Genomic DNA, 23,556 nt, shown 5'->3' on the forward strand with positions numbered 1-23,556 from the left:
AATATAAAATAATATGTAATGAATAAAGTCAAATTTTAAAAAGTCCTTAAATCTTTAGTATTAAGTAGGTTAACCAATTTCCCATAAGCATTTAAGTGACATTTGAGATTTTTTCATCAATTTGCAGCAGCCATAAGTGAGCCATTTCACCCCAGCTGCTCTAAGGCAGTTACTTCACTTACCTTAATTTGAAGTGGCCAGTTATATTCAATCATCATTTCACCTGACAACAGAAATGCAGGATGCCAACTCCACTCTTTCTGAATTACTGACATTAACAGCTGTTTTATATCTACAGACAGAGCTTTGTAAATATGTAAACAAGTTCATTAATTAAGATAATATAACAACATAGATTTTAATAATTTGAGGAACAGCCTTATAATTACAGATCCACAGATGCTATGTAAAAATACCAGAAAGAGTAGAATTTGCGTGTTCAGAGGAAACAGAACAGGAGCTATTTCTTCCTTCTGTTTGCTGGAAGGTCCCTCTTTTTCCTTGCAGAACAAAGAGGTTTTATCACCAAATCCACAGATACCCTAAATTGGATACATAGATTTTTCTCCAAAGGTCAGCTCCAGCTACAGGACCCAGCTGAAACCTCTCCAGTGGCACTTTTCCAGTCAGATCACTCAAAGATGCCCCACAACATGCACCCCAAAACTGCTCAGTTACACACTGAACAACACACTGTGTCCAACATGAACTATTCCCAGGCCAGCAGCCCAAATGACACGTACCAAATCACTGCCAGTGAAACGGACAGGACAAAGAATTTACCCAGCTTGGAAACATTCAATTTAAGAGAAGTGAGGGTTTGGTGGGGATGCAAGTACCTGGTTGGACTAAAGCTCCATGCAGCAGAAACTTCCCACCAAGACTGTACCAACAGAATGAGCTCTTCACAGAAGTGAAACTGCAGGAAAAAAAAGAAGTTTTTGATGGAAACATCAAGGTCTGATTATGAAAGCGGTCATAAGTGCTCCTTGTGCCTTGAGCACACTGTATAAGAAACCACTAAGCACATGCAACGCTTTTTTTACGGCAAACACAATTTATGTCTTAGACTGCAAAATTTAAAGACTTTTTGACCACACCTTCCTTTTCCATCCAATCCAGAGGGTTGGATTTTTTTGATACAATGGATACAAAAAATTGGCTTTTTTTTATACAATGGATAACGGCAGGGATCACTCCAGCAACAATTTAAACCTACATTATCTCATGCAACTTCAGGCTTCACAAAACACATCTAATTGGGATCAAAAGGATTTTTGCTGAGGATGCCAATGCTGTCAGGCAACAGCTCCATTTTGGGGAGGGGACTGCAGTGCCACCTGTCTCGTAAGCCAGGGCCAGTTTGCTGCGTGTCCACTGAAGAGAAGACACACTGGCCGCAGCCCTTGCTGCATTCATACCAGATGGGATGTTAGAAACTTCAGTTAGTTCTGCCCTGGGCTGGGTCGGAGTTGACCAGCATCTCCACCAGCTTATCCCACAAAGCAGTGAGGAACAGGTGTTTCTTCCAAAAACTGGTTCGAAGGCAAGGGAAGCAGAACATGTTTATGATTGCTCAGAGGAACTAGGTGATTCCAGAGGTCCCTTCCAACCACAGCCATTCTGCAACTCAGCTTTAAAACCCCACAAGTTTGGTCACTTCATTACCCTACCCTGCTTTGTTTGCATGAGAAGAAATAAAAGTGACCTCTTCTTGATGAAGACTGATAATATTTGTCTTTGAACACGAACCTCCAAAGTAACATAAATAAGTGACAGAAATTAATAACAGTCGCAGACTTAAAATAAGACTTTTTGTCCTAATACATGAAACATTCTTGTACATTAACGTTGCAGTGCTGACCTCTAGTGACAGATAACCCAGAAAACAGAAGCATTTCTTAGGGTAAACTTCACCTCTTCCCTCCTGATCCAGATCTACGTCCCCTACCTTCAGAGGCTGAGCTGGCCCCAGCAACCCTGGGCACTGGCTCCCAGTTAACACAATGGACATAGTATCCTTATTACACAGTTTTCGAAGTTTTCAGAGTTCAAAATACTAAAAGATACTTAAGTGAAAGTTTGCAGCTCAAATAACATAAAGCAGATTAGGAAGAAATTAGTACAATAATTCAAAAGCCAAGCAGTAAATTACTGCTTTTGAGATATTTAATTATTTACATCACAAGGTAGTGAGGGCTAAAACCCTTTTCCAGGGTCAGTGCCTGGAGGGTTTTGCTCTAAGGATGAGGACCAGGCAGAAGCTGTGAAGAGAGGAGCCAGCCAGGACCCTCCCACATCTGGACCCACTGCAGGACACATGGCAACGGAGGATCTCAGAAGTGATGTGATGACCCAGGAGCCTGCAGCTCAGTCAGAGATTCTCCGAGGGGCCCATGTTATTGATTTACAGCAGAAGACACACCAAAATAGGGCCAGACATGAAAATGTAAACTAAGCATCCCAGGTAGATAAAATCACCAGGGCTCGCCAGAACAAGCATGTCACCATTCCATCACGAGAAAAGGCTTTTCCACAGGTCTGGCTCATGTGGCCACAACAGAGAAGTTACCACACTTTCCCCTGAATTAAGAACAAAAAGACATTCAGTTATTTCTTGTTTTGGTTTGATCATTGCCCTCTTTAGAACAGGATCCCTGCTAATGAACCCCTCATGGTTTCTTCGCTCTCCTAGGAGATTAGGGAGGTATATTGGGTACAAACTTCAAAAACAACACACACACATTTTTAGCAAACCCCTGTCCAGCCTGGGTCTTCAAGCGAGGCCACCAGTGCCTAGCCATGAAGTTTGTTTTCTTGTGCTGCTATGGGCAAGTTGCAAATTCACCTCTTTTTAGCCAACCTGCATGAAATGCCAAACCAACAGCAGTCTCAGGCACTGCCTCTTGCAAAACAGGTGCTCGCCTGAGCCCTTCCGTCAAATGCCTTCCTCAAGTAATTGAAACTCAGAGGAATTTCAGCACATGGCAGAGCCTGCATTTGCAATAAACTTCATTGAAGTGCCCTTGCAATACAGTGTTGGTTGGTGCCCAAGGGCATATCACCAAGTGTTTGCAGCACTCGCTGCTCTGGTTTAATTCAAACAGTAACAGTGACACACCATTTCCATTGCAGTTTCATCTCTTCAGAAGGTTGTGTGTATTTTAATTAGGATTTTACAGACTTCTTTGAGATAGCTAGAGGCAAGGGCCAAGAGTGGCAAATGACTGTCGGGTGTTCTTGTTTCTATTTCTGGCCGGGAGAGCAAAAGCTTTAAAAAGCTTTAAAATGCAACAGAAAAGCAGCACATGGTGCCTAAAGCTGCACCCAGCAATGAAGGGGCTGAAGGAAATGGAGAACAGCACCTCAGGAAAGGCTCTGTGCCCTCCTGTGGAAAGCTATAAATACATCTCATTGCACCTTATAGCTAGATCTTCATGCTAGGGCCATACTGTGGATCAGCTGTGGCCATGCCAAGGACTGGACCTGCGCCACCATTCACCTAGCGAACCTGGCTGTGACAGACCTGGCCCTATCTCTTCTCTCTGCCCTTGCTCATCATCAACTACATCTTGCAGAACATGCAGCCTTTCGGAGAGCTGCTCTGCAAACTGGTACATTTCTCGATTTATGACAACTTGTACAGCAGCATCCTGCTGCTTACTTACATCAGTGTCCACTGCTTTCTGGGCATCTCCTATCCGCTTCCTACCCTGCCAGAGCTGGCACTTGGCTGCTGCTGGCAAGCTTACATCCTGTGTATTGGTGTTCCTGCAGCTCCTGCCCACCTTGATCTATGCTCACAGTGGCATTATCAATAACCATGCTGTCTGGTACATGATGAGCCTTGAGACCCTCATAGCTATTTCCCCTATGGCATGGCTCTCATCACATCTGTTTTCTTCTCTCCTTTTATCATCATTTTAGTCTGCTATTGTCTGATGATCAGAAGTCTCACACAGTGCTCCTGAGGCACTAACCCCACCTTACTGTTACCCGAGCCAAGTTGGTCCAAACCATTCTCCTTGCCTGTGGGCTTTTTGCTGTCTACTACTATTTTACATCAACCTCAGAATTTACCTCTTCATTGACATGTATTGTGTAGCTGACTGTCAGCTCTTAGAGTGCTAGAGTTTGCTTCACAAGATCTGTAGGGCACTGACGGGCCTCAAGAGCTACATTGACCCACTCCTCTACTTTCTTTCCACTCAAACTAATGGAGCCAGGCTCACTTTGGAGCCGAGACTGCCCAAAGCAGGTCCTATAGCCAGGCCTGCTGTGAACACAGAGGGGACAGATGCCCAGCAAGACTCACCCCTTGCTGAGGAAGCACATCCTGCTGCCCTCTCATAGTGATGCAGATTTGTTCCACTTCACCAGATGTGATACTTGGAGAGAAGCCATAAAACTTACCTGCACAACAACTAAACAACACCCAAAAAGTGTAATTCCAATTCCCCCAGAGTGAGGGCAAATTAGTGAAGAGAAGTTTGGGAGAAGACATCATATTTTTATGAAGAACTGAAAGGCAAGTTGTCATCATTTCCTTGGCCAGCTGTAACCAAATAAAGCTGAAAAGCACCCTTTCCAAAAGGCACAGACACTGCTTCCAGTTGCTAAGAGGGCTGTAAATAAAAATGACAGTGAATAACTTAGAAAGACACCAGAAGAGAGGCAAGCAGTTGTCTCCAGCCATTAGCTAGGTAATGAGTTTTTTAAATGCTATGAGCATATTTCAAAAAGCTACTTCAAGGATGATTACCACCTAGCTACTATCTCCTCGGTAGGGTCTATCACATCAGCACCTTTGTTAAAGGGTAGCAACCCTTTCAGATGCTAGCCAGGACTATTCACACTAAATGCAGTATGGAAAGGGGTGGGTTTTTACCTTACATGTAGTGCATTTCAGAAAAGGTAACAGTATCTCCACAGCATCTTCAAATGCAGCTTGGCAGTCCTTAACAACAGCAGGTTCCAAAGGTTTCAGGGAAGCTCAGTAGCCAAGAAGCAGGGGTTTGCCTAACATAAGGCAATTAGAAATGTGAACACTCTTTTTCAACCCAAATGATTCTATGACCATATGGTCGCATTTTAATACCGCACCTACAGCACAGTCACTGTCACTGCAATAACAGTCTGGCTCAAGCTGTTCTGTTCTCTCCGCAAATGCAGCTCAATAAAATAGTTAACCAGTGCTCAGAGGAGCATGAAGCTTCCAATTTCTTCCCTCCCAGAATGTCAGTTATGGGATAGGAACAAGCTATCTGTACAAAACTTAATGTGCACGAACCTGATGAGGACCTTGGCAGGTACCATAACAAAAATCTAATTTGAATTGTTGTTCCTATGAAGTGCCAATTGCTTGGGATACATGCAACTGCAGACCTGCCGCTGCTCACAGTGGCCGAGTCACACTTCTTTGCTCAAGCCAGCTGGGAGCAGCAATTATTCAGAGAGGAAGCAAGGTGAAACAACAGGAGCTGCCAGCCACATGAGACCTAGAAAACACACTAGAAGCATAAGAGGAATTGTCTTCGAGGCTGACAACAAATGATCCAACCGGGCCACTGCCTGACCACATCCCACAAGCATCAGAATAAAAAAAAAAAAAAAAAAAAAGACAGAAAAGGAGTCCCCTTCTACACCTGAGGAGCAGAGACAAGGTAGCAGAGGTAGCAGAAAGCAAGCTTATGAAAACCCAAGAAACTAGGTCCTGTTTGTTCATAACTTCTTCATAACATTCAGCTTTCAGGACCTTTCAGCTCATTTGAACAGCTGTGCTTTGCCTCTTTGCTTGACCATCTGCACAACAGGAAAAGCAACAAAAGAGCACCTACAGTGGTAAGATACACATGAAATATTAACCAGTTTTTTAAATGAGAAAGCCTACTGAAACATCGAACAATAACCCCCAAAGAAAAGACATGTCAAAAGGGGAAAAGACATTAAAAAGTAACAAAAATAAAATCAGAACCAAACACCACATCCACTGGAAAAGAACAGAATCACCCAAAAGCCACAGCAGCTCTGGGAGGCCCCTATGCCCAGGGGTACCTCACACGAGAGCAGAAGTAATAGCAGAGACGGGTAACACCATTTATATTCTTCATAAGTTACATCTCCCTTGGAAATGTGCTCAGATAAATACAACAAAATACCACGTTGAACTACTGTTTATTACCATGTTTATTAACTCTTCTATAAATATCTCCAGACAAGTGTGCGTATCCACCAGCAGATTTGAGTCAGACCATTACAGACTAGTAGAGCCCAACCCATAAACTCGGTATTCAAAAAAAACCCCATCAAAGTCAGGAAAGCCATTCTCTGTACCCTACCAACAGCTTCTCAGGCTGGTGGGGGTAGAAGCCATTAAGGGAAGCTTTGCAGGGGCAAAAAATACCTGGCTGTCTTACAAAGATAAACAGCTTCCAGCTCGAGCCATTCCAAATTCATTGCAGCAGGACTTGCACAGACATTGTCAAGTAGCACTGCAGCAGCAAATGCTCAGATAGTCCCTGCCCTAACCAAGGCAAGCAGCCCACTCACTTGCTGGAGCTGTGGCCTTATACCTCCCACAACAATCACAACTCAACTTTCTCTATCAAAAAAGAAACTGCATTTCAGAATTTAAAAACCCTTTTTTTTTTTTTTTTGATAATCAACCTGAAACTATGAAGTACACATTGGATGTCTGAAGGACAAACAGAGCATCATGACTTCTAACAGAGGGCTGGAAGCAAAAGGACTGTTGATAGAAAGAGGAAGGCTTTACAAGGGAACCAAAGCCAGATGGCTCCCATGCCCCACATCCACAACTGAAAAAAGCAAGGTAAAAGGGAATCAATGGACTGAAACCCCTCAAAAGCAAAGGCATTTGGAGTTGAGCCAATGCAGAAAGTTACACCATTTGCAGAAGTCCACCACAATACTTCAGCAAGATTCTTAAGGATACAGAGAATTTAGCAACTTAAAGTTTCAAAAAGACAAGTTCACAGTTGCTGTCATGCCACACACAAAATGCTGACCTACAGGTAACAGCGAAGGCGTTATCTACAACCATGACATGTCAGAATTAGGGGGAAGCAGGAGATGAAGTTAAAGGGGGAAAGCTAAAGGAAATGAAGAACAACAGAAGAACAATAATCTAATTCCCTCCCTTCCCAAGGAAGAAAAATGCATCAACCCATCAGAGGGGTGACTGAGGGAAACTTTGCCTTTGGATCCTGAAATATACACTTCCCCAGAAACTCCACATATTTCTCAGGGTAAATCAGAAATCATCCTTGCTTAAAAAAAATTAAAATGCATATATAAGTCTCAACAATCACCAAGGGCAACAACACATCACTAACCAGTCTGGTAAGAAAAATACTGGTGCCAGGGTCCACTTAAGGCTTTTATTAAAAATGATCCAGCAGTCACAAGTCTACAAGGAAACACAAACTGACTTGTATCAACCTGTCTCAGAGCTGAGTGTTCAGTTCTCACAGGGAGCACAGAAAGCACCAGTAAGAATTATCACAGGTCAGTGTACTACTCCCCTTCAGCAGTAAGTTCAGCATAAGTTACATAGATTTTCATAGATTGTTCTTCAAAATACAGAACTATTAACAAAAACAGTCCTGCCTTCTTCTTTCAGGAAGATGATCTTGGTTTTTCAGGAGCATGAAAGAAATCTTCACTGAAAAGTATCTAAAAAACCCCTTAAGACCATGAGTTCCAGAAGGTCTACTTAAACTACTGAAGGCAAAAAAAAAAAAATAGTATTACAAATATAACATTTTTTTTATAACAAAGTACTTTCTCTGCAGTTAAGCAATCTGTCAAAGGCTCTTCAGCATTTTGTTGTACACAGGGACGCCCTGAAGTCAGACAAGGTGACTCACTCACCTGCGCACCTCACACTCTACTTCTACAAGCAGTTCTTTCTTTGGGTTACCTAGTGTTCCAGCCAGCCAGATGCTCTTGCCTTTTAAAGAAAGATTAGCTTAGTTTAGGAATAGTTTGTCCAATTACATCTGCGAGTCTTTATGAGTAACAAATCAAAGAATGCACTCTGCAGGAGCTGCTAGAACTAGCTGTTCAGCAACAGGCTTTCCACTGAAATGATGGGATAGCATTAACTTTCATTATGAACTTGAACACCACTTTTCCCACTGAAAGCCCAACTTCAGTTTGCATTTAACTCTTCATAGTTTTTAGTTACCACCTCTTAAAAATGTTATTTTTCACATTAATCAGGACTTACATGAGATTATTGCTAAATCCATGACCTAGCATTACATTTAAGAGCTAACATTTTTTGAACTGTAATACTGGAACTGCATAGTTTCCTCTGAAATACTTGAAGGGTAGCCTTTCCTTAAATTTTTCTGTAAGAAAAATACAACAGACCATTGTCAAATATGGAAACAAAGTTGTCCAACTTGAGGCTAAATAATCCAGACCTATACCAAAGCTCATTTCACTACAATTTGATTACTGAAACAAAGCTTTCACATTTCAGACATTGTTGTGTATTAAGATAAAGTCTTGGCTTTTGTCTCAAGCTACTCACTGAGTATCTTAGACAGGAGCATGTAGTACATAGCTCATGGGTTCAAATAAACAGCCTTCAAATAAACAGGTTCTTCATGAGCATCATGAGGAGGAGCTTAAGCCGAGTGTTTTAAAAATAGGATCTACGTTTGCAGAAGAGCATGGTGCATCACTCTGCTTTTGCTGTGGTAGTTGTCAGTACTGGAAACAAAGTTTTGTGTACCAGGAGCTTCCATGTATTTCTGCTTTTGCAAGTAATGCAAGATGCTATTTCAACACGCTTCTGTGTGCCATTGTTGATAAATAGGAACAGTAATTATCAGGTAGCTGCAAAAAGATAAAATTAAAAAAAATCATGCATCATAATATGCCTGCTTCTCTACTTACCAGGTTGACTCATTTTCTTCATTAGATTTTTAATTACCAGTGGTGAGACTTCACTTCTGAGAACAAGCATACATTTAGCATTTTAATCAGAGGTTGATTTCCTGGCTATGTGAAACAAGCGGAGTTCTTAAAATCATTATCTTATTGTTCTATTCCTCGTTATTAAAACCCCTACTTTGTTACTAATACCTGAGCGCCTAGTTTGGAGAGATATTTATTCCTTAAACTAAAGTCATCAGCTTTTGGCTGTAATTTAGCCAAGTCATCTTCATTTTGACGTCTGAGTCTCTCTTGTTCTTCTGCTCTGGAAAAGAAAATTGGTTTAAGATATTTGCACTGAGGAGTGCAAACCCAAGCAACTTATCTTGTGTATGCAGTTTTATTTTTAATAACAAGACTATGCTTGTAAAATTATAGATGAATACCGGATATCAGATTAGGTGAGACTAAGATGTGTATGCATTACTCTAATTCAGTGTAAAAAAGGAGAGAGGCTGTTTTCTGCAGTTTCCTTTTATTTAGATCACAAGACTTTGGTAGAAAGGTAAAGTTTTTGGTTTTCACAGATTACAACGTGCTCAGTGAGCTTTTCTAACAATTTTTACTATTTCTTTATTAAACAAGCTTTCACTCCTTAAAATAAAGATTACAATACAAAAAGAATCAACTGTCAAAAATGCAAATAAAAGACTGCTCAGCAGTCTTCAGAATTAACAGCAGTCTCCTACAAAAGTATTTGACCAGAGCATAATAGCTCTTTTCCCATACAAGTCAAAGAGAAACAGAACCAAACGAAGCTCTAAATACACTTTGCTTAAGACAATGGTTTGTGTTAAGACAGTGATAAAGGCAATAAGTGACCCGTTTTTAAGCTCTGTAAGGCAATGAGCCTTATTACAGAACATTAAATGCCATTACATTTAGAAATCTCAACCCTCAAGATGATAGTGCTGCGCATAAAAGACACTTCATGCTAGCCTTCATCTTAAGATGAACATGTTTGTCTCGGATTGCAGACTACCCTCTCCAATGACAGAGCTTAAACAGTGCAAAACGCTATAAACCCACTCTGTTCAAACTAAGAGATAACTTGGTATTGGTTAAAACTGGTTACAAAGCATAAAATTCAGCCATTTACTGTAAAACCCCCCTGCATGTTAGTGGTTTTTCCAAAGAGCTAGTGCGCAGTGACCAAACTACACAACACTATAATTCTTCAAGTTGTCATGATGCTGATCAAATGCTCCCCACTTCTGGATGATATTTGCTATTCAAATTTCTTTTCTGAAAAAAATATTGTTATAAAAATTACTGAAAATATTGTTCTAAGGCACTATATCCCACAGCATACACAAATACAAAACCATCTTTCATAGTAAATACTGAAAGTGTTACGCATCTCACATGGGCCAGACTGATAAACAGCTCTGTTTGGACAGAGAACTTCTCCTGGGTACAAGGCTTTGGGGTTTGTTGGTGCATTTGAATTAAAAACTGCCTGTGACCTTTTTACTCGAGGATGATATTCATCACAACTAAGCTAGGATGCTCACCAGGTCTGGTGAGGTTTTAGTTTCCTTGAGTTTTCCTCAAGACTGCTGTGTAAAAAGCCCACAAAGAAAAAAAAGCCACAAGAAAAAAAATGCATGTTAAACCCCACAAATCATCTAACTAGACCTTACTGACCGGTGTTTTGAATTTTTTTTCAAGACAACCCCAGTTCCCTCAGCCACTCCTCATCAGACTTGTGCTTCAGGCCCTTCACCAGCTTTGCTGCCCTCCTCTGAATCTGCTCCAGCACCTCAGTATCTCTCTTGCAGTGAGGCGCCCAGAACTGAAGACAGTATTCAAGGTGTGGCATCACCAGTGCTGAGTGCAGGGGGATGATCACTGCCCTGGCCCTGCTGGCCACACCATTTTTGATACAGGCCAGGATGCTGCTGGCCTTCTTGGCTGCCTGGGCACAAGCTGGCTCATGTTCAGTGTCCATCAGTCAGCACCCCCAGGTCCTTTTCCACCAGTACATAATTAAGTACATATGTTAAGTACATAATGGAGAAACTGGAGCAGAAGGATCTTTTGTTTCACCTTTAAGGTGACATCTGAATGGACTTTGCCATACAATGCTTTTCCCTTCCTCTTCCCCCAAAACAAGGCAATTATATTGAAACCCACTGTTTGACTCCCTTGTACAGTAGTCCATATCCATCAAGAGCTTCACCCTCATTTAGCATTCTCAGATAGCAAACAAAAGAAAGCCAAAACAGAAGCAAGTACACTTTCTGCTGTGCAGAGGGGATAAACTCAGGAGATATCCCAACAGCAAGGGACTGATACCTTCACATATGATCAAGCAACACTTAAAAAACAACCTGATTCCAGCTGTTAGGGCTATGCACAGCAACAGACCTTTAACACGTCACCCATGTTTTGTCAAGACCAAGGAAGAAAATTTTGCAAGCTCCTATTCTGAAGTGTCACTTTCCTTATTTTCTGTAGAGAAGGAAGTAGGACATACAAATCTCCCACAGGCTGAAATTTGCTTAATTGGATGAACAGTTAAAATTTGCCTATTTTGACAATTTCTGCCCTAAGCACACCTCAAGTGCTCCATTCTCCTTTTAAAGGAAGTGGATTCCACATTACTGAAATACCCCAGCCCCATTTTCTTTCTAAAAATTTGAATTCTTTCACAGTAATCAACAATATCTGATAGAAATCAGATCACAAACTGCGTTTCACATTAGCATTGCAATTTAGACTCAAGTCATAGTTTTCAGAGACAAGCTGAATTAATACTAAATAAGATAGCAACAGGAGCAAGCTGAAACCGAAGGGGAAGTGACTGAAGTGCAGTTTCTTCTGAAGAGAAATCTAGCTTTTAATGACACTTCAAAAAAAGTTGGTCTATGCATTACCTGACATTAAACCCAGGTCACATTTACTGCTAACTGGGTCAGTTGCACATCATAAATGAAGCGCATTTTTAAATAAGCAATACAACATTTTTTAAACACTTCAGTTCCACTCAGTTGGAAGGCCACTGAAACAAAGAAGATAGCAAGGAAGAGTGCCAGGAAAGGACACCTGGTTAATTGCTATTTCCTCTAATTATCCATTCAGAGGAGGCAGGAATACGAAATCCTACTACTAACTGGTAAGAAAGAAAATAACATTCAGTACAAATGTCAGACCTACAAGAGACTGACTTCAGACAGTAAACTACTTAATCACTTCAGGTTAAACATTTCCTAAGGACGCTGTTCTTTATTGTTCTTTACACTTACTCAGTTGCAGCTGCTTTTTGCAATTTTTCCCTTTTCTTTGCAGACCAGTTGAGATCACCACCTGCAACAGAAGTAAAATACACTTGAAACTTTTAAAATTGGTCTTTCTGTATTGTATCTTTGATATCAGACCACGCTACAGAAGTTCTCTGAGCACTTTACAAAAGAAATCAGCAGAGTAATTGCACAAAAGTAGAAACTGAGGTAAAGAGCAATATTTTCATAATCATCTGAGCAAGCAAAATCAGAACCCAAACTAAGCTCTCCAACCTGATCCAGTTTTCTGTTGAATAACAATGAAGTTGCTCTACAACTCACTATAACACTCCTGAAAACTAAAGAAAGCAGAAGCAACTTTGGAAAAAATAAATTAATATCCATTCCAGGTCCTTCAGTAGTAATCGCTTCAAAAAACAGTTGAGAAAGAACACTGCTATTTGAAAAGTCTACAGAATTAAGTTTTCATATTTGCAGATATGCACACAGTCAAGTTTGATACACAGTTTAGAAAAAGCTGCAGAATATCCCACACATCTGTTCAAGTCAGCTGAAGGGATAGGTAGGTCGCCCTGCCCTGTGACAAGATTTCACATCACAGCGAGGTTCAGGGCATTACACACTACAGCACTGACAAAGATGATGTTGCAGAGACTGGCTTCATCAAGAGATGCTCCTGGTACCAAAGACATGAGATATACAACACTACCTGCATATCAACTTATCAAACTCAGCTTGGTAACTTCAAGAATTATGATAAAAACAAGTATCAAGAGAAGCTGAAAACACTTGCTTACCTGTAAGGTGGTTCACAAAATACAGCATGACTACAGCTATTAGTGACACTAAAAAACAAACAAAAAAAACCAAAACACACACAAAAAAAACAGACACAAAAAAAAAAAAGAGGAACAGTTTTAGCTGACAAATTTACAACAGAAGAGCAGCTTTAACATACAACTGAGCAACAACTAAGATTTTTCATGCCAGTTGTAACTAAGGAGAGATTTTTGCCAGCAGCATCTCTTAACTCATTTGGAAAATTCCATTATGCTTGTAAGTAGCATGGTAACTCAAAAAAGGTTGGTCTAGTTTTAGTTATATTAAAAACAGCCCTCAGACACAGCCTTTAAGAGTATCATTCACCTACCCTTTTACTCACTTCACTTTTCTCAAGACACTGAAACTACTTACAATAAATCACTTCAATAAAACTACAAAACACTTCACTAGGTTTCAGTTACTTTCAACATCGCCCCAGTTGAAACCTCTACCTAACTGTAAGAAAGCAGGTATTACTGTCTTACAAGAAATATCAAGAAAAAAGCCTGATAAAGCTTCCTGAATGCACAGAATTCACTTTCAGTGTTTTTAGTACTTACAGCAAACACAGGCACTGAAGAAGACTTCAAGAAACAAGTATCCTCTTGTGTCCAGAATCATCCCTGCTGCTATAGCAATAATTGCCAGACCGAGATTCTGGATGGACTGCATGCTAACACATAAACAAAAGGATTACCATTGTGCAGAAATTCATTTTTAAAAACATTAATGGCACCGCTCAAACAAGAAGATTAACTTCTCTCCATTCATTATGACATTTGACAGACACATGACTCTGTATTTTTGCAGAAGTTTCTGTGCACTAGATGGGGCTTTGAGCAACCTGGTTGGAAGGTGTCTCTGCCCATGGTGCGGGGCTGGAAGTAGATGATCTTTAACCTCCCTTCCAATCCTAACCATTCTATGATTCTATGATCTACACAACCACATGCTCTACTACACATATAATCCTGAAACTACACTTCCTGCAAGATGGAACTTGGAGGAATTAGTAACCATTAACATGTTGTAACTGCTTGATATTCAGTGGTTTAATAGTATCAGGACACAGTCACTGTAAAGCAGCACAGATGGACAGATTTAAGTACTTACAAGCCATAAGCAGTTCCCAGCTGGTGTTCTGGAACAACAAAGGCCACCATGGGCCACAGGGCACAGGCAAGCAGTGAGTATGCCACTCCTAGCAAACACTGGTAAAATAAGAACAAGTCAACAGATGTTAGGTGACAAGCATTTTTGCTGTAAAGTTATAATAAATGAGCATATTGATTTTCCCCTTCTCCTCCTTCTCCCAAAAGGGAGGAGAAGAGAGAAAAACAAACAAACAAACAAACAAAAAAAAAAACAACCCCAAAAACAAACCAACCAACACTTTTTGCAATATTGGTCTAAATATATATGCACATTTAGAAGGAGAAAGAACTTCTTCCAGGAGTGACCCACAAACTAAACCCAACCTAATTAGCATTAAGAGCCTGACTTGAATACCCAATGGTAAAGATCAATGCTGCAACTCACTAGAAAATACCTGAAAAACAAGGTCCATGTTTTTAAACCCTGATACACCAGTTAAGTACTTCATTTAAGCCTGTAAACCTTAGTTCAAAAGCAATTTCTCAGCAAATCTGCCCTAGGAAGGGGAAATCAATAACAAAGATTTTTATTGATGTTTCCCACTAACCAATACAGAACTACACCATAGTGTAGTTAATCAGAACTACACCAAAAGAACAATTTTCAGGAGAAAAGCAAGCATCTAGCACAGTAACCTAGCAATAGCTAGTGTAAGTAGTGTCCACAAAGCATGAGAACAGACCTCTGCAATACAGCACCACCAAAACACAGATGCTGTAATGAACTAAAGACTTCTCTGAAGGGACAAGGAATTGCCACTCCATACAGGATTCCAGGCTAATCCCACTCTTCTACGAAGCTGAACATGTCTTTGCACTAAACAGCTACAGAACTACTGCTAGAGACAGCAGCTGCCAGTCTTTTCCACCTCAAAACACAAATAACTACTGCCTCTCTCCACAAAACACCAAAACCTGAAATGTTATCTTTAGGCCACAGATAGCTCATGATAGTTTTGCCTGTATTATGCATCCTTTGTTTTTTCACTGTGTTTATACTCACTTTCACATTGTGTATCTTTCTTAAAGTTGGGGATATCAAAACAGGTTTTGAAGACTTTCTAAAGAGTCAAAAGACCGTGGCTACTTACGCAAAACGATTCAGGATCAACTTTATTTCTTATTTTATCATATATAGCTGTAAGTCACAAAGAATAGTTACCATTGCTATCCAGGGGTTCCAGAAGGTAAAAGCCAACATAATATGAGAAGCAAGTGTAGTTATTACAGCGCATAAAACCCAGATGATATTCTTTCCAAGTTTATCCACCAGGAGTCCAAAGACTGGCGACATGGGTGCCGATATAATATACACAATACTACAAAAGAATAAAAATAAGAGAACTGAACACTGTCTAGCCATGGACAGCTTTAGGTGCTACACAGTACAAGTGTTTCCAGATAAAACACCGTATTACCTTGTTATCTGTGAGGCCATAATAAAAAATACACCAAAAATCCCATGTAACAACAGACTCCAGAACTCAAAACTCACAAAATATCTGAGGAGGACATGAAAACACTTGACATCCAAGGAAACAGTGACAGAGCCACTGTCAGTGACAGATACCACCAAGTGTTTTGTTGTTTGTTTTTATTTGTTTGGGGTTTTTCCACATCAAAAATTCATCTTCAGACTAGGAAAATTTAGTTTATTTAGTGTTGCTATTAAACAGCTTTTGTCACTCAGAAGAAAACAATTGCCTTCAGACAGAGCCTTTTCTTTCTAATTCCTCGATGTGAATACGCAAGACAATTATTCCTTGAGACATCTGAAACCTATCTATCCACTTAATACAAGTCACCACATACAACAGTAGATCCAAAACCTCCCACATGGTCAGAGCTCAAAGATACAACCCCCCTAGAACACAGCAGTAGCACATTTACTCTACTAAATCAACCACAGCATACCTGTTAATTGCACTTGCTTCTTGAGGTGAGAAGTTGAATTTCTCAATAAAGAAAACCCTAAAGAAAAAAAAACAGATTTAGAAAAATGCACCCTGACATGAAAGAAAAATTAAGCTAGACACAAAATTAAACTAAAGACACAAGAACCTAGTGTACAAGAAAATTGAAAATATATATTAAAGCTATATAGGTTTGACATTAACATCCCATCACGGATTGTCATTTATAATTCATTTAGGAGCTTATTATCAGACTCTACAAATTCGTGTCTAAGAACTATTCAAATTACACTTTGGGGAAAACAGCCAAAGTACATAACCAACACATAACCCAATAATAAGACATTAGCAATAAGAGTATTCTAAGAGAGTGAGAATTTTTAGAATACAGAAGGATGCACAAGCAAAAAATAGACATCTGCACTGCTGACTGCAATGTCTCAGACTTTTCCATCTTACTCACTATAAAATATGCATTGAGCTCAAGGGATCTGTTTCTAAATCCAAATATATTCAAAAGCCATTTGATGGAGATTGTAGGTCAAGTAATGTGGCTCAAAAGGGAAACCTACATATGAATGCCCCAAGTTTCAACACGATAAATATAACAAAGTTAGCACAGTAAGAGAGCTTCAGTCCAAAGCTGTAACTACATTTAAACCCCCATGTCTCAGTAGCTTACACATATGGAAGGAGTTCTATATGACAGCTGTCCACAGCTTTCCACACCAAAACTCATGCCATGTTTTAAATCTGTAGCAAGTTTTAATCAGGAAATGGAGCATGCATTGTGCTTTGGAGTTCTGACAGCTCAGCCTATGTTAAGGAATGGCATTTCCCACAAAGCTCAGCAGATAAGGAAAACGTAAGAGCTGTGTTTATCTGTATCACAAGTATAATGAACAATGCCACAGAAGAATATGACAAACCACAGCACAGGCTTGCTGGGAGACCAGGGATTCTGTAGCCATCTGGGATTCTTAAATATTAGTAGCAATAGCGCTAGCATTTCACCGGTAGCTAGTTAAGCCCCTAGCCACATTCAAGGGGAATAGCTACGTAAGTGGAAAATACTTACTTTCCAAGTCCAATGAAAGGAAAAACTGCTGCATAGTAACAGACACAGATTACAAATATAAGCCACAAGGACAAAGAGAAGTCCTTCACATCAGTTAGCTTAATCATTTCACCTGGAGTGGGGCAAGAGACAATACTGTTTCAGCCAGCATAAGCATAGCTAAAATTCATCCACATTGACTAAATATTAAGGTGATCACAAGTCATTACTAACGCATATATTCCCGCCACTGTCTACTCTCTTGTTTAAAATTTACACAGTCAGTTAAGAATATACAAGTGCTAAATCAACAGTACTAAAGCCAAGAGCAAATTGTCTCTTTCACATTAAGCTGGATGTACAGGCTCTCTAAAGCCTCTTAAAGTCTTATGCATCAGAATTAAATGCAAACCACTTTTTTCAAGGAAATCTTTAACCAGCTAGCAAAATTCATGCCTGAAGTTTCATGTTAAATGCTCTTACTTGGACCTCAAATTGAGTTTACTTTTTACTCAGTCTGAATTCTCTCACACGGAAAACTCAAGACACCGCATGCTGACAGAGAACAGCTGTGTGGTTTTGCACAACTACAAAATTCTAGACACAACGATGCAGATCAAATTGTTGTGAAGTGGGAGGCTCTCCACGTGCTTTATAAATAAAGCAGATTACAGTGCATCTGCCTGTAAACTGGTGTTTAAAACTGCAAAACTTCCTATTGATATTAAAATGAAGTAAAAATTATTATTAAAGATAACTGTAGAAAAAGATGCAGCAGCCACTGAATTACCTAAAACACAAACCTGCATAGCGCAAAGAATGTAACTGAAAGGGTTTGCTCCAGAATGAAGCTGAAGGCAGGTTCAGCCACACCACCCTCCCCATTCACCTGTTTTCCCTTGCTCTTTAGAAAGGAGCTTCTCTGCTCTCTTGTCCAGATAAGCAAGGATTAATGCACACATCAGTGAAAAGAGACATGTTACGCCACCTGCAAGAAGGCAATGCAACATGTTTAGTTGTTGAGGCAAGCAGCAATTTGGCTTTAGGCACAACTAGCTTAGCATACCTTTACGTATCTAACGAAAACTAGGTTTAACACCAGCTTGTCTTATGTATAAGACTCAATAGCTGTACAACTCAAAGAATAAGGTGTAAATACTGAAGCTTGCCACATGAGAGACATCTACCTTGAACTGGAGTACAAACATGTAACCACATTCATTTTCTTTAAAACATTTATTTAAAACATTACCACCACTCCCACTCAGCACAGCCAAGCTCCTTATATGCACCCTGTAATAAGAGAAAAAAAGCCTGTGCCTTGTTACCAGCACCAGGCCCTCAATACCCATAGCTGAAGGAAAAAATCCAAAGGCAGTGGAAATTTCACTTTTACACATCAGACAACTACACACAAGCTTTGACATGATACCCTTCAGAAGTTGTTTTCAAGTTGCCCCTTACTCAAAAGCACATTAAGTGTTTCATCTCCGTAAGATATAAACCTGAATTTGGCAAAAAAAATCACACAGCATTATAGCAGACGCATTAATCATACACTCTGCGTTAAGAATATTAGCCATCGATACAAACAGTATTTGAATTGCTCTTCCTAGTCTCAAACATACGCACCCTACTTTCAAGTTAGTGAGAAATCATTAACATGTATGCATTCTGTTAAAATTCACAGGCCTAAAATAGCAGGTGACATCAATTCAAAGTATTACTGACCTATCATGAGAGTTAACCCAAGAGTACTGGGACCAGTATACCCCAGAAGATCTCGAACTCTAGAGTATATCCATCCCATGATATTCATGTTCACTGTGCTTCCCTAGGCAGAACAGACTCATGTGAACAACGCATTTCGCAATTCTATGAATTCAAAAGGAACATTAGGCAAACTGCTTAAGGAACAATGTTTCAAACAAAACGGTAAGACGCTACGCAGGCATCATAAACTATCAGCACCAATCATAAAACTATTTCCTGCTGGTTTGGTCCACGTTTGTAACAAATTAATCATTGTAACAACAACATACCATCACAAACTGAAATTTTATACAACTGTGTTTCAACAGAGACACTAAAGTGACATAAAATCCACATCATACACTGCATTAGCTCAGAAACTAATTTAATTAAATTTAATATCACACGTTAAAGTAAACAGGACTCCCACCTGACAGGCACCAGGAAGAAGCACCTTCCCCCAACTCCCTTCTGTCCCTAGAAAAGGTGTCCCTGGCTCCAAACTCAAGGCTAACAACAGACAGTTAACTGCAGCTCAGCTGAGATGCAACAACTGCTAGTCAGCAACAGCCTGACCCAGTTGTGACCATCTAACTCTCTTTTACTGACATAAATACCTGCAGTGGTTTAAGATACCACAGGCTGCTGGAGGAGCCCTAACAGAAGAGGGATGTCTCTGCTCTCTTCATTCCCAGCGTGGTATATTAGTGTAAACCCAACTCTAGCAGCAGTTTAAGTGCTTGTACCAACAATCAATTAATCTGATGAAACACAGCAATGTGACTGTCCCGCCCAGCAGTCTACATTAATAACACCACTAGTCTTCTAAAGAAGTTTGACAGGTTCAAAGAAAATCTTATTAAACCATTCCCTTGTGTATCCTTCCTCTATTTACTACAAAAACTACTCAGAAGCATTAAAAATGCTGTTTCCCACCTGTCTCACTGCCCGTACAAACCACACACCCTAAAGTCTACAAATTAAAGCTACGCAGTTTTACACTTACAATTCTGGCCATGCTTAGCTGTAATCCAAACACAAGATTTAACTCTTTGCCTTTAAACCAGCTGACTGCATACGTGTTTTGTGCCACTGCTAAGGACTCTCCACCTATTCTAAAAAAGGAAGGCACAAAAGAAAACACGTTAACTGCAACAGGCAAAGCAATAGAAAGCAGTCCATCAGCTGCTGGCAATACCAAAATGACTATTTTAGAGAAATATATCTGTGTGTAAGTAGATCTAATGCATATATAGAAGACAATAGAATTCTTAAAAGACAATTCAAAAAAAGAATTGCAATGTCTTAAGAATAATTAAGAGTACAACGTATCTTAAGTAGTCTTGAAGCAATTAGAATTGCCGTTGGTCACTTAGAGAAATTAAATCAGTAAGCAGCAGTTTATAATTTCTCTTCTGCAGTGTTATAAAACCTGACCTAAATGAAACCAAAAGCAGGCATCTTACCTGGAGTCAGAATTTCGTGGAGTCATCTGCCCACCCCCCAGTTCAGTTGGTCAGATTTTCTAACATTTTCATGCTCTGGCACATTTACACCTTGGAGGTTTTTCTTCTGACATGTGCTCTCATTTGCTGCCACTGTAGGAGCCCTGTTGTATTTGCTGTTGCTTTCCTGAGTCTTTAGACTCAGGAAAGTAAGAACTAAAAGGAGGAGTAACACAGTTTTATCAGCTTACTGAATGTCCTATTTTTTCTGTTTTCTAACTTCAAACTAGACTGGGAACACAACTGAAGATCTTGCATACCTCAACTTTACAGATGCCTTAATATCCAGCAATTTTGTCTCTGAGTGTATACATGGTAGTGTTCTCTAGGACACAAAGCCAGTCCTTACCTCAGCACATACTACGCTCTTCTAGACTTACCCAAAAATGAATCTGCCTGCATCCATCAGCCAGAAAGTATTAAGGAGTGCTCCCAAAGCAAAAACTACCTGGCAAATAAGCATTTAAGAAAAAATCATGATTTTATATTTGAAGTATGGAACAAAGTAGAACCATCTCAAAACAGATACAAAAATGCTCTTTCTTTCCCAGATCTGCACAAACACTTCACACCCACTTCATTTCTAGCTTTTAGCCTTTGCTCCCTTGGCCTTATTCATCATTCAGCTGGCTAAACAATACCCAACCTGACCCACCCTGAAACTTAGCTCAGAAACACCTCTAAATGTTCAAGTCATGTTTCCACCTTTACCATCATACCTGACCCAAATACACCTACATAGTAGTTTCAAAACAAACAAATAAAACATTTGGTTCCTTTACATTATTTCTCTCATCTTCTAGGTTCTTTCTTCCCAGGTACACCATCTGTTCCCAACTACCCCAATAAAACCCAGGGCTCACCCATTTCATTCCTCTTCAACCTGCCTACTCCCATCTGAAATACCCACCACTACGCAAAAAGTCATCTGGGCTTTTTCTCCCCATCCCCAGTAAAGAAGCTTCAGACAAGTATCACCCTTCACCCTCTCATTTGCACTTACCTGCCCAGCACAAACAAAGATACTAAATATTATAGTGCCCAACCTGTAAGAAAATTAAAATCACTTAATGCATAGCTAGAATCCTTTCTCCTTATAAAACACATTAGACCTACAGCAAGGGAACAAGTGGAACTAATATGCAATAAAAGATCTCTGTAATAAATGCTACAACTTGACAGCTTCCTTAAGAAAAGGTAGTACAGACTGGCATTTCTGAAGGAACTTTATTTAAGAGAAGGGAGATCATTTATACCAGTGGAATTTCCAAGATCATGTGAAAAAAATTTGGAAAAGCTTATTACAATTTGAAAATATCATAATTTGAAAAACTCTGTATTACATAGCCTACACTTCACATGCACTTTAAGTTCTACCACCCATTGAACATAAGTGACACTGCGATCACGCTTACCGTATTCCAAAAACTCTGTCTATCAGAAAACCTCCAAAGAAGCAGAGAACCACGTTAGGCCAGGAATACCAGGCATAGAGTGCCATGAACTGAGCTGTGTTCACCTTCATATCCTACATAAAGGAAAAAGGAATTACAATAAAACCTACTTACTCTTAAGGCAATTACAGGGATACCGAACAAGTATCTAAGCGAAACCACTTAAGGAACACCAGCACGCTGTCCGACCCGGCCGCTGCCCGTGCTTCCCTCGCCCCGTAACCCCGTTCTCGCCGAAGGCAGCCACTCACCCGTTGAACCTGCGTTTGGAGAGCCGCCGGGCTGTCGTAGCAGAAGTAGCTGCCTGCAAGGAGAAGGGGATGCCTCAGAGCCCTGTCCCCAGTACCACAGGCAGCGGCACCCCGCCCGCCGCCACCCACCGAAGCCCAGGAAGCACATGAGCGTGAGGACAATGAGCCGGTGCGGCAGGCGCCGCGGGTCGCAGGCAGAGGGCAGGGAACGAACGGACTCCGGAGAACCGCCGCCATCATCACCATCGACAGAACCCAAAAGGGCCCGCTCCTCCTCCGCCATCGCAGCCGTCGTCACGTGACCGGCACACACGTGATCTCCCCGTGGCTCACGTGAGCTACCGCGTCAACTTTCCACGGTAGCGGTCCGGCGGTGGGGCTAAACCTGCTCCTGAGCTAAAACAGGAGTGTAACAGCGGCAAAAATCTCCTTCAAATACCCCCAAAGTAAACCCCTAAACAGACTTCGTGGTGTGGTGAGAGCATCAGGTACAGCAACCGTGCCCAGCATCGCAGCAGTGGCAAAACTTTATCTTAGGCACGCAGCTGGTGGGACATTATTCCAGGTTTCAGCACCTGTAGCCTCCTATTCTATTTAAAAGGATGTTAAGGGCAGGCCTGTCACTGACAAACGGCGAGAGAGGTCTGTGGAGAACGGTGCCTCTCTGCCCTCCGGCTGATTAAAGATAAAATCCGGGAGGTGTATTTCGTTTCCCTGCTGGCAGGTTTGCCCATCCTGCGTGCTGCCTGTCTGGAGCTGGAGGTGCCAAGGAACAAGGGTAGCCAGCACTTCGGCCCTGACATGTCCTGGCCTCCTCCACAGCTCCACCTGGCTTCCTCCTCGCATGGTTAAGCTTCGGGTTTTTACCCCAGTATTTTTCTTGAGACACTCAAGAAGAATAAACCTCTTGTAACCAGTCTCAAACTGAAAAAAAACCACATACACACACTCAAAAATAAATAAAATAATAAAATAAAAAGAAAATAAAAAGAAAGGTTAAGGGGTACATTGCAATAATCCTGCAATAAGCATACAGAGAGATGCAAAAGCTTGTAAAATTTCTTCATTGTCCCTCCCTTTTGGATATTGAAGTCTTTACTTTACTTTTTACTTTAGGTCCTAAAAGGTATTCCCATATCAGAAAAACCCTTGACAAAGCTATTTATTAAATATAAAAAAGCCCAGTCTTCCATCAAATTTTATCTTCTTACACCAAAGATGACCTGAACCCACCAAGTGAGGGATGGTGCTTTTTGACTAAAACATGTTCTTAATGATGGCACAAATATTTGTTATTTAAGCCAAAGGATTTATTTACCTTTTAAGGATGATAGAAAGAAAAGTGGCAAATCTTACCTGACAGGACATGTCCACCTTCCAGCTACTCAGTCATTAATTCGATTTGTAACCGTTCAAGAAAGTCAAAATAAGTTTTC

The 23,556-nt window shown here is 40.5% G+C and overlaps 1 protein-coding gene across 10 annotated transcripts; it reads right to left on the reverse strand.

The window, feature by feature from the left end:
- Positions 1 to 7,386: 7,386 nt before the first annotated feature.
- Positions 7,387 to 22,472, reverse strand: MFSD1 (major facilitator superfamily domain containing 1). Of its 10 annotated transcripts, none has more exons than XR_010611544.1 (19): positions 22,250 to 22,472; positions 22,121 to 22,173; positions 21,831 to 21,943; positions 21,419 to 21,461; positions 20,796 to 20,863; positions 19,917 to 20,025; positions 18,890 to 18,992; positions 18,048 to 18,146; positions 17,180 to 17,291; positions 16,103 to 16,159; positions 15,351 to 15,507; positions 14,148 to 14,245; positions 13,595 to 13,707; positions 13,010 to 13,057; positions 12,216 to 12,276; positions 9,118 to 9,232; positions 8,561 to 8,868; positions 7,894 to 7,972; positions 7,387 to 7,740 (listed from the first exon to the last, which is right to left on the reverse strand). XR_010611544.1 is itself a non-coding variant. In XM_065674683.1 (17 exons), exons 1-17 carry the CDS (start codon positions 22,401 to 22,403, stop codon positions 8,809 to 8,811), a joined length of 1,563 nt encoding a protein of 520 aa, XP_065530755.1. In that variant the 5' UTR covers positions 22,404 to 22,472; the 3' UTR covers positions 7,387 to 8,808. The 10 variants fall into 10 exon arrangements, 4 of the variants coding, with proteins under 4 accessions (XP_065530755.1, XP_065530757.1, XP_065530758.1 ...); XR_010611543.1 differs by having other exon boundaries at positions 7,387 to 7,743; positions 8,252 to 8,868; XR_010611542.1 differs by having other exon boundaries at positions 7,387 to 7,972.
- Between the last annotated feature and the right edge of the window lie 1,084 nt (positions 22,473 to 23,556).

The sequence above is a fragment of the Lathamus discolor genome, chromosome 3 (genome assembly GCF_037157495.1).
Source record: "Lathamus discolor isolate bLatDis1 chromosome 3, bLatDis1.hap1, whole genome shotgun sequence".
Taxonomy (NCBI): Eukaryota; Metazoa; Chordata; class Aves; order Psittaciformes; family Psittacidae; genus Lathamus; species Lathamus discolor.

Excerpts from the sequence above, each read along its gene's own strand:
- MFSD1 (XM_065674683.1), bottom strand. The coding sequence starts at position 22,403 with ATGGCGGAGGAGGAGCGGGCCCTTTTGGGTTCTGTCGATGGTGATGAT. Across the intron at positions 13,708-14,147 it reads CTGGGAACTGCTTATGGCTT|CATGCAGTCCATCCAGAATC; the intron begins GTAAGTACTTAA and ends TTTATGTGTTAG. Across the intron at positions 9,233-12,215 it reads CAAAAAGCAGCTGCAACTGA|AGCAGAAGAACAAGAGAGAC; the intron begins GTAAGTGTAAAG and ends TTTCTTTTCCAG.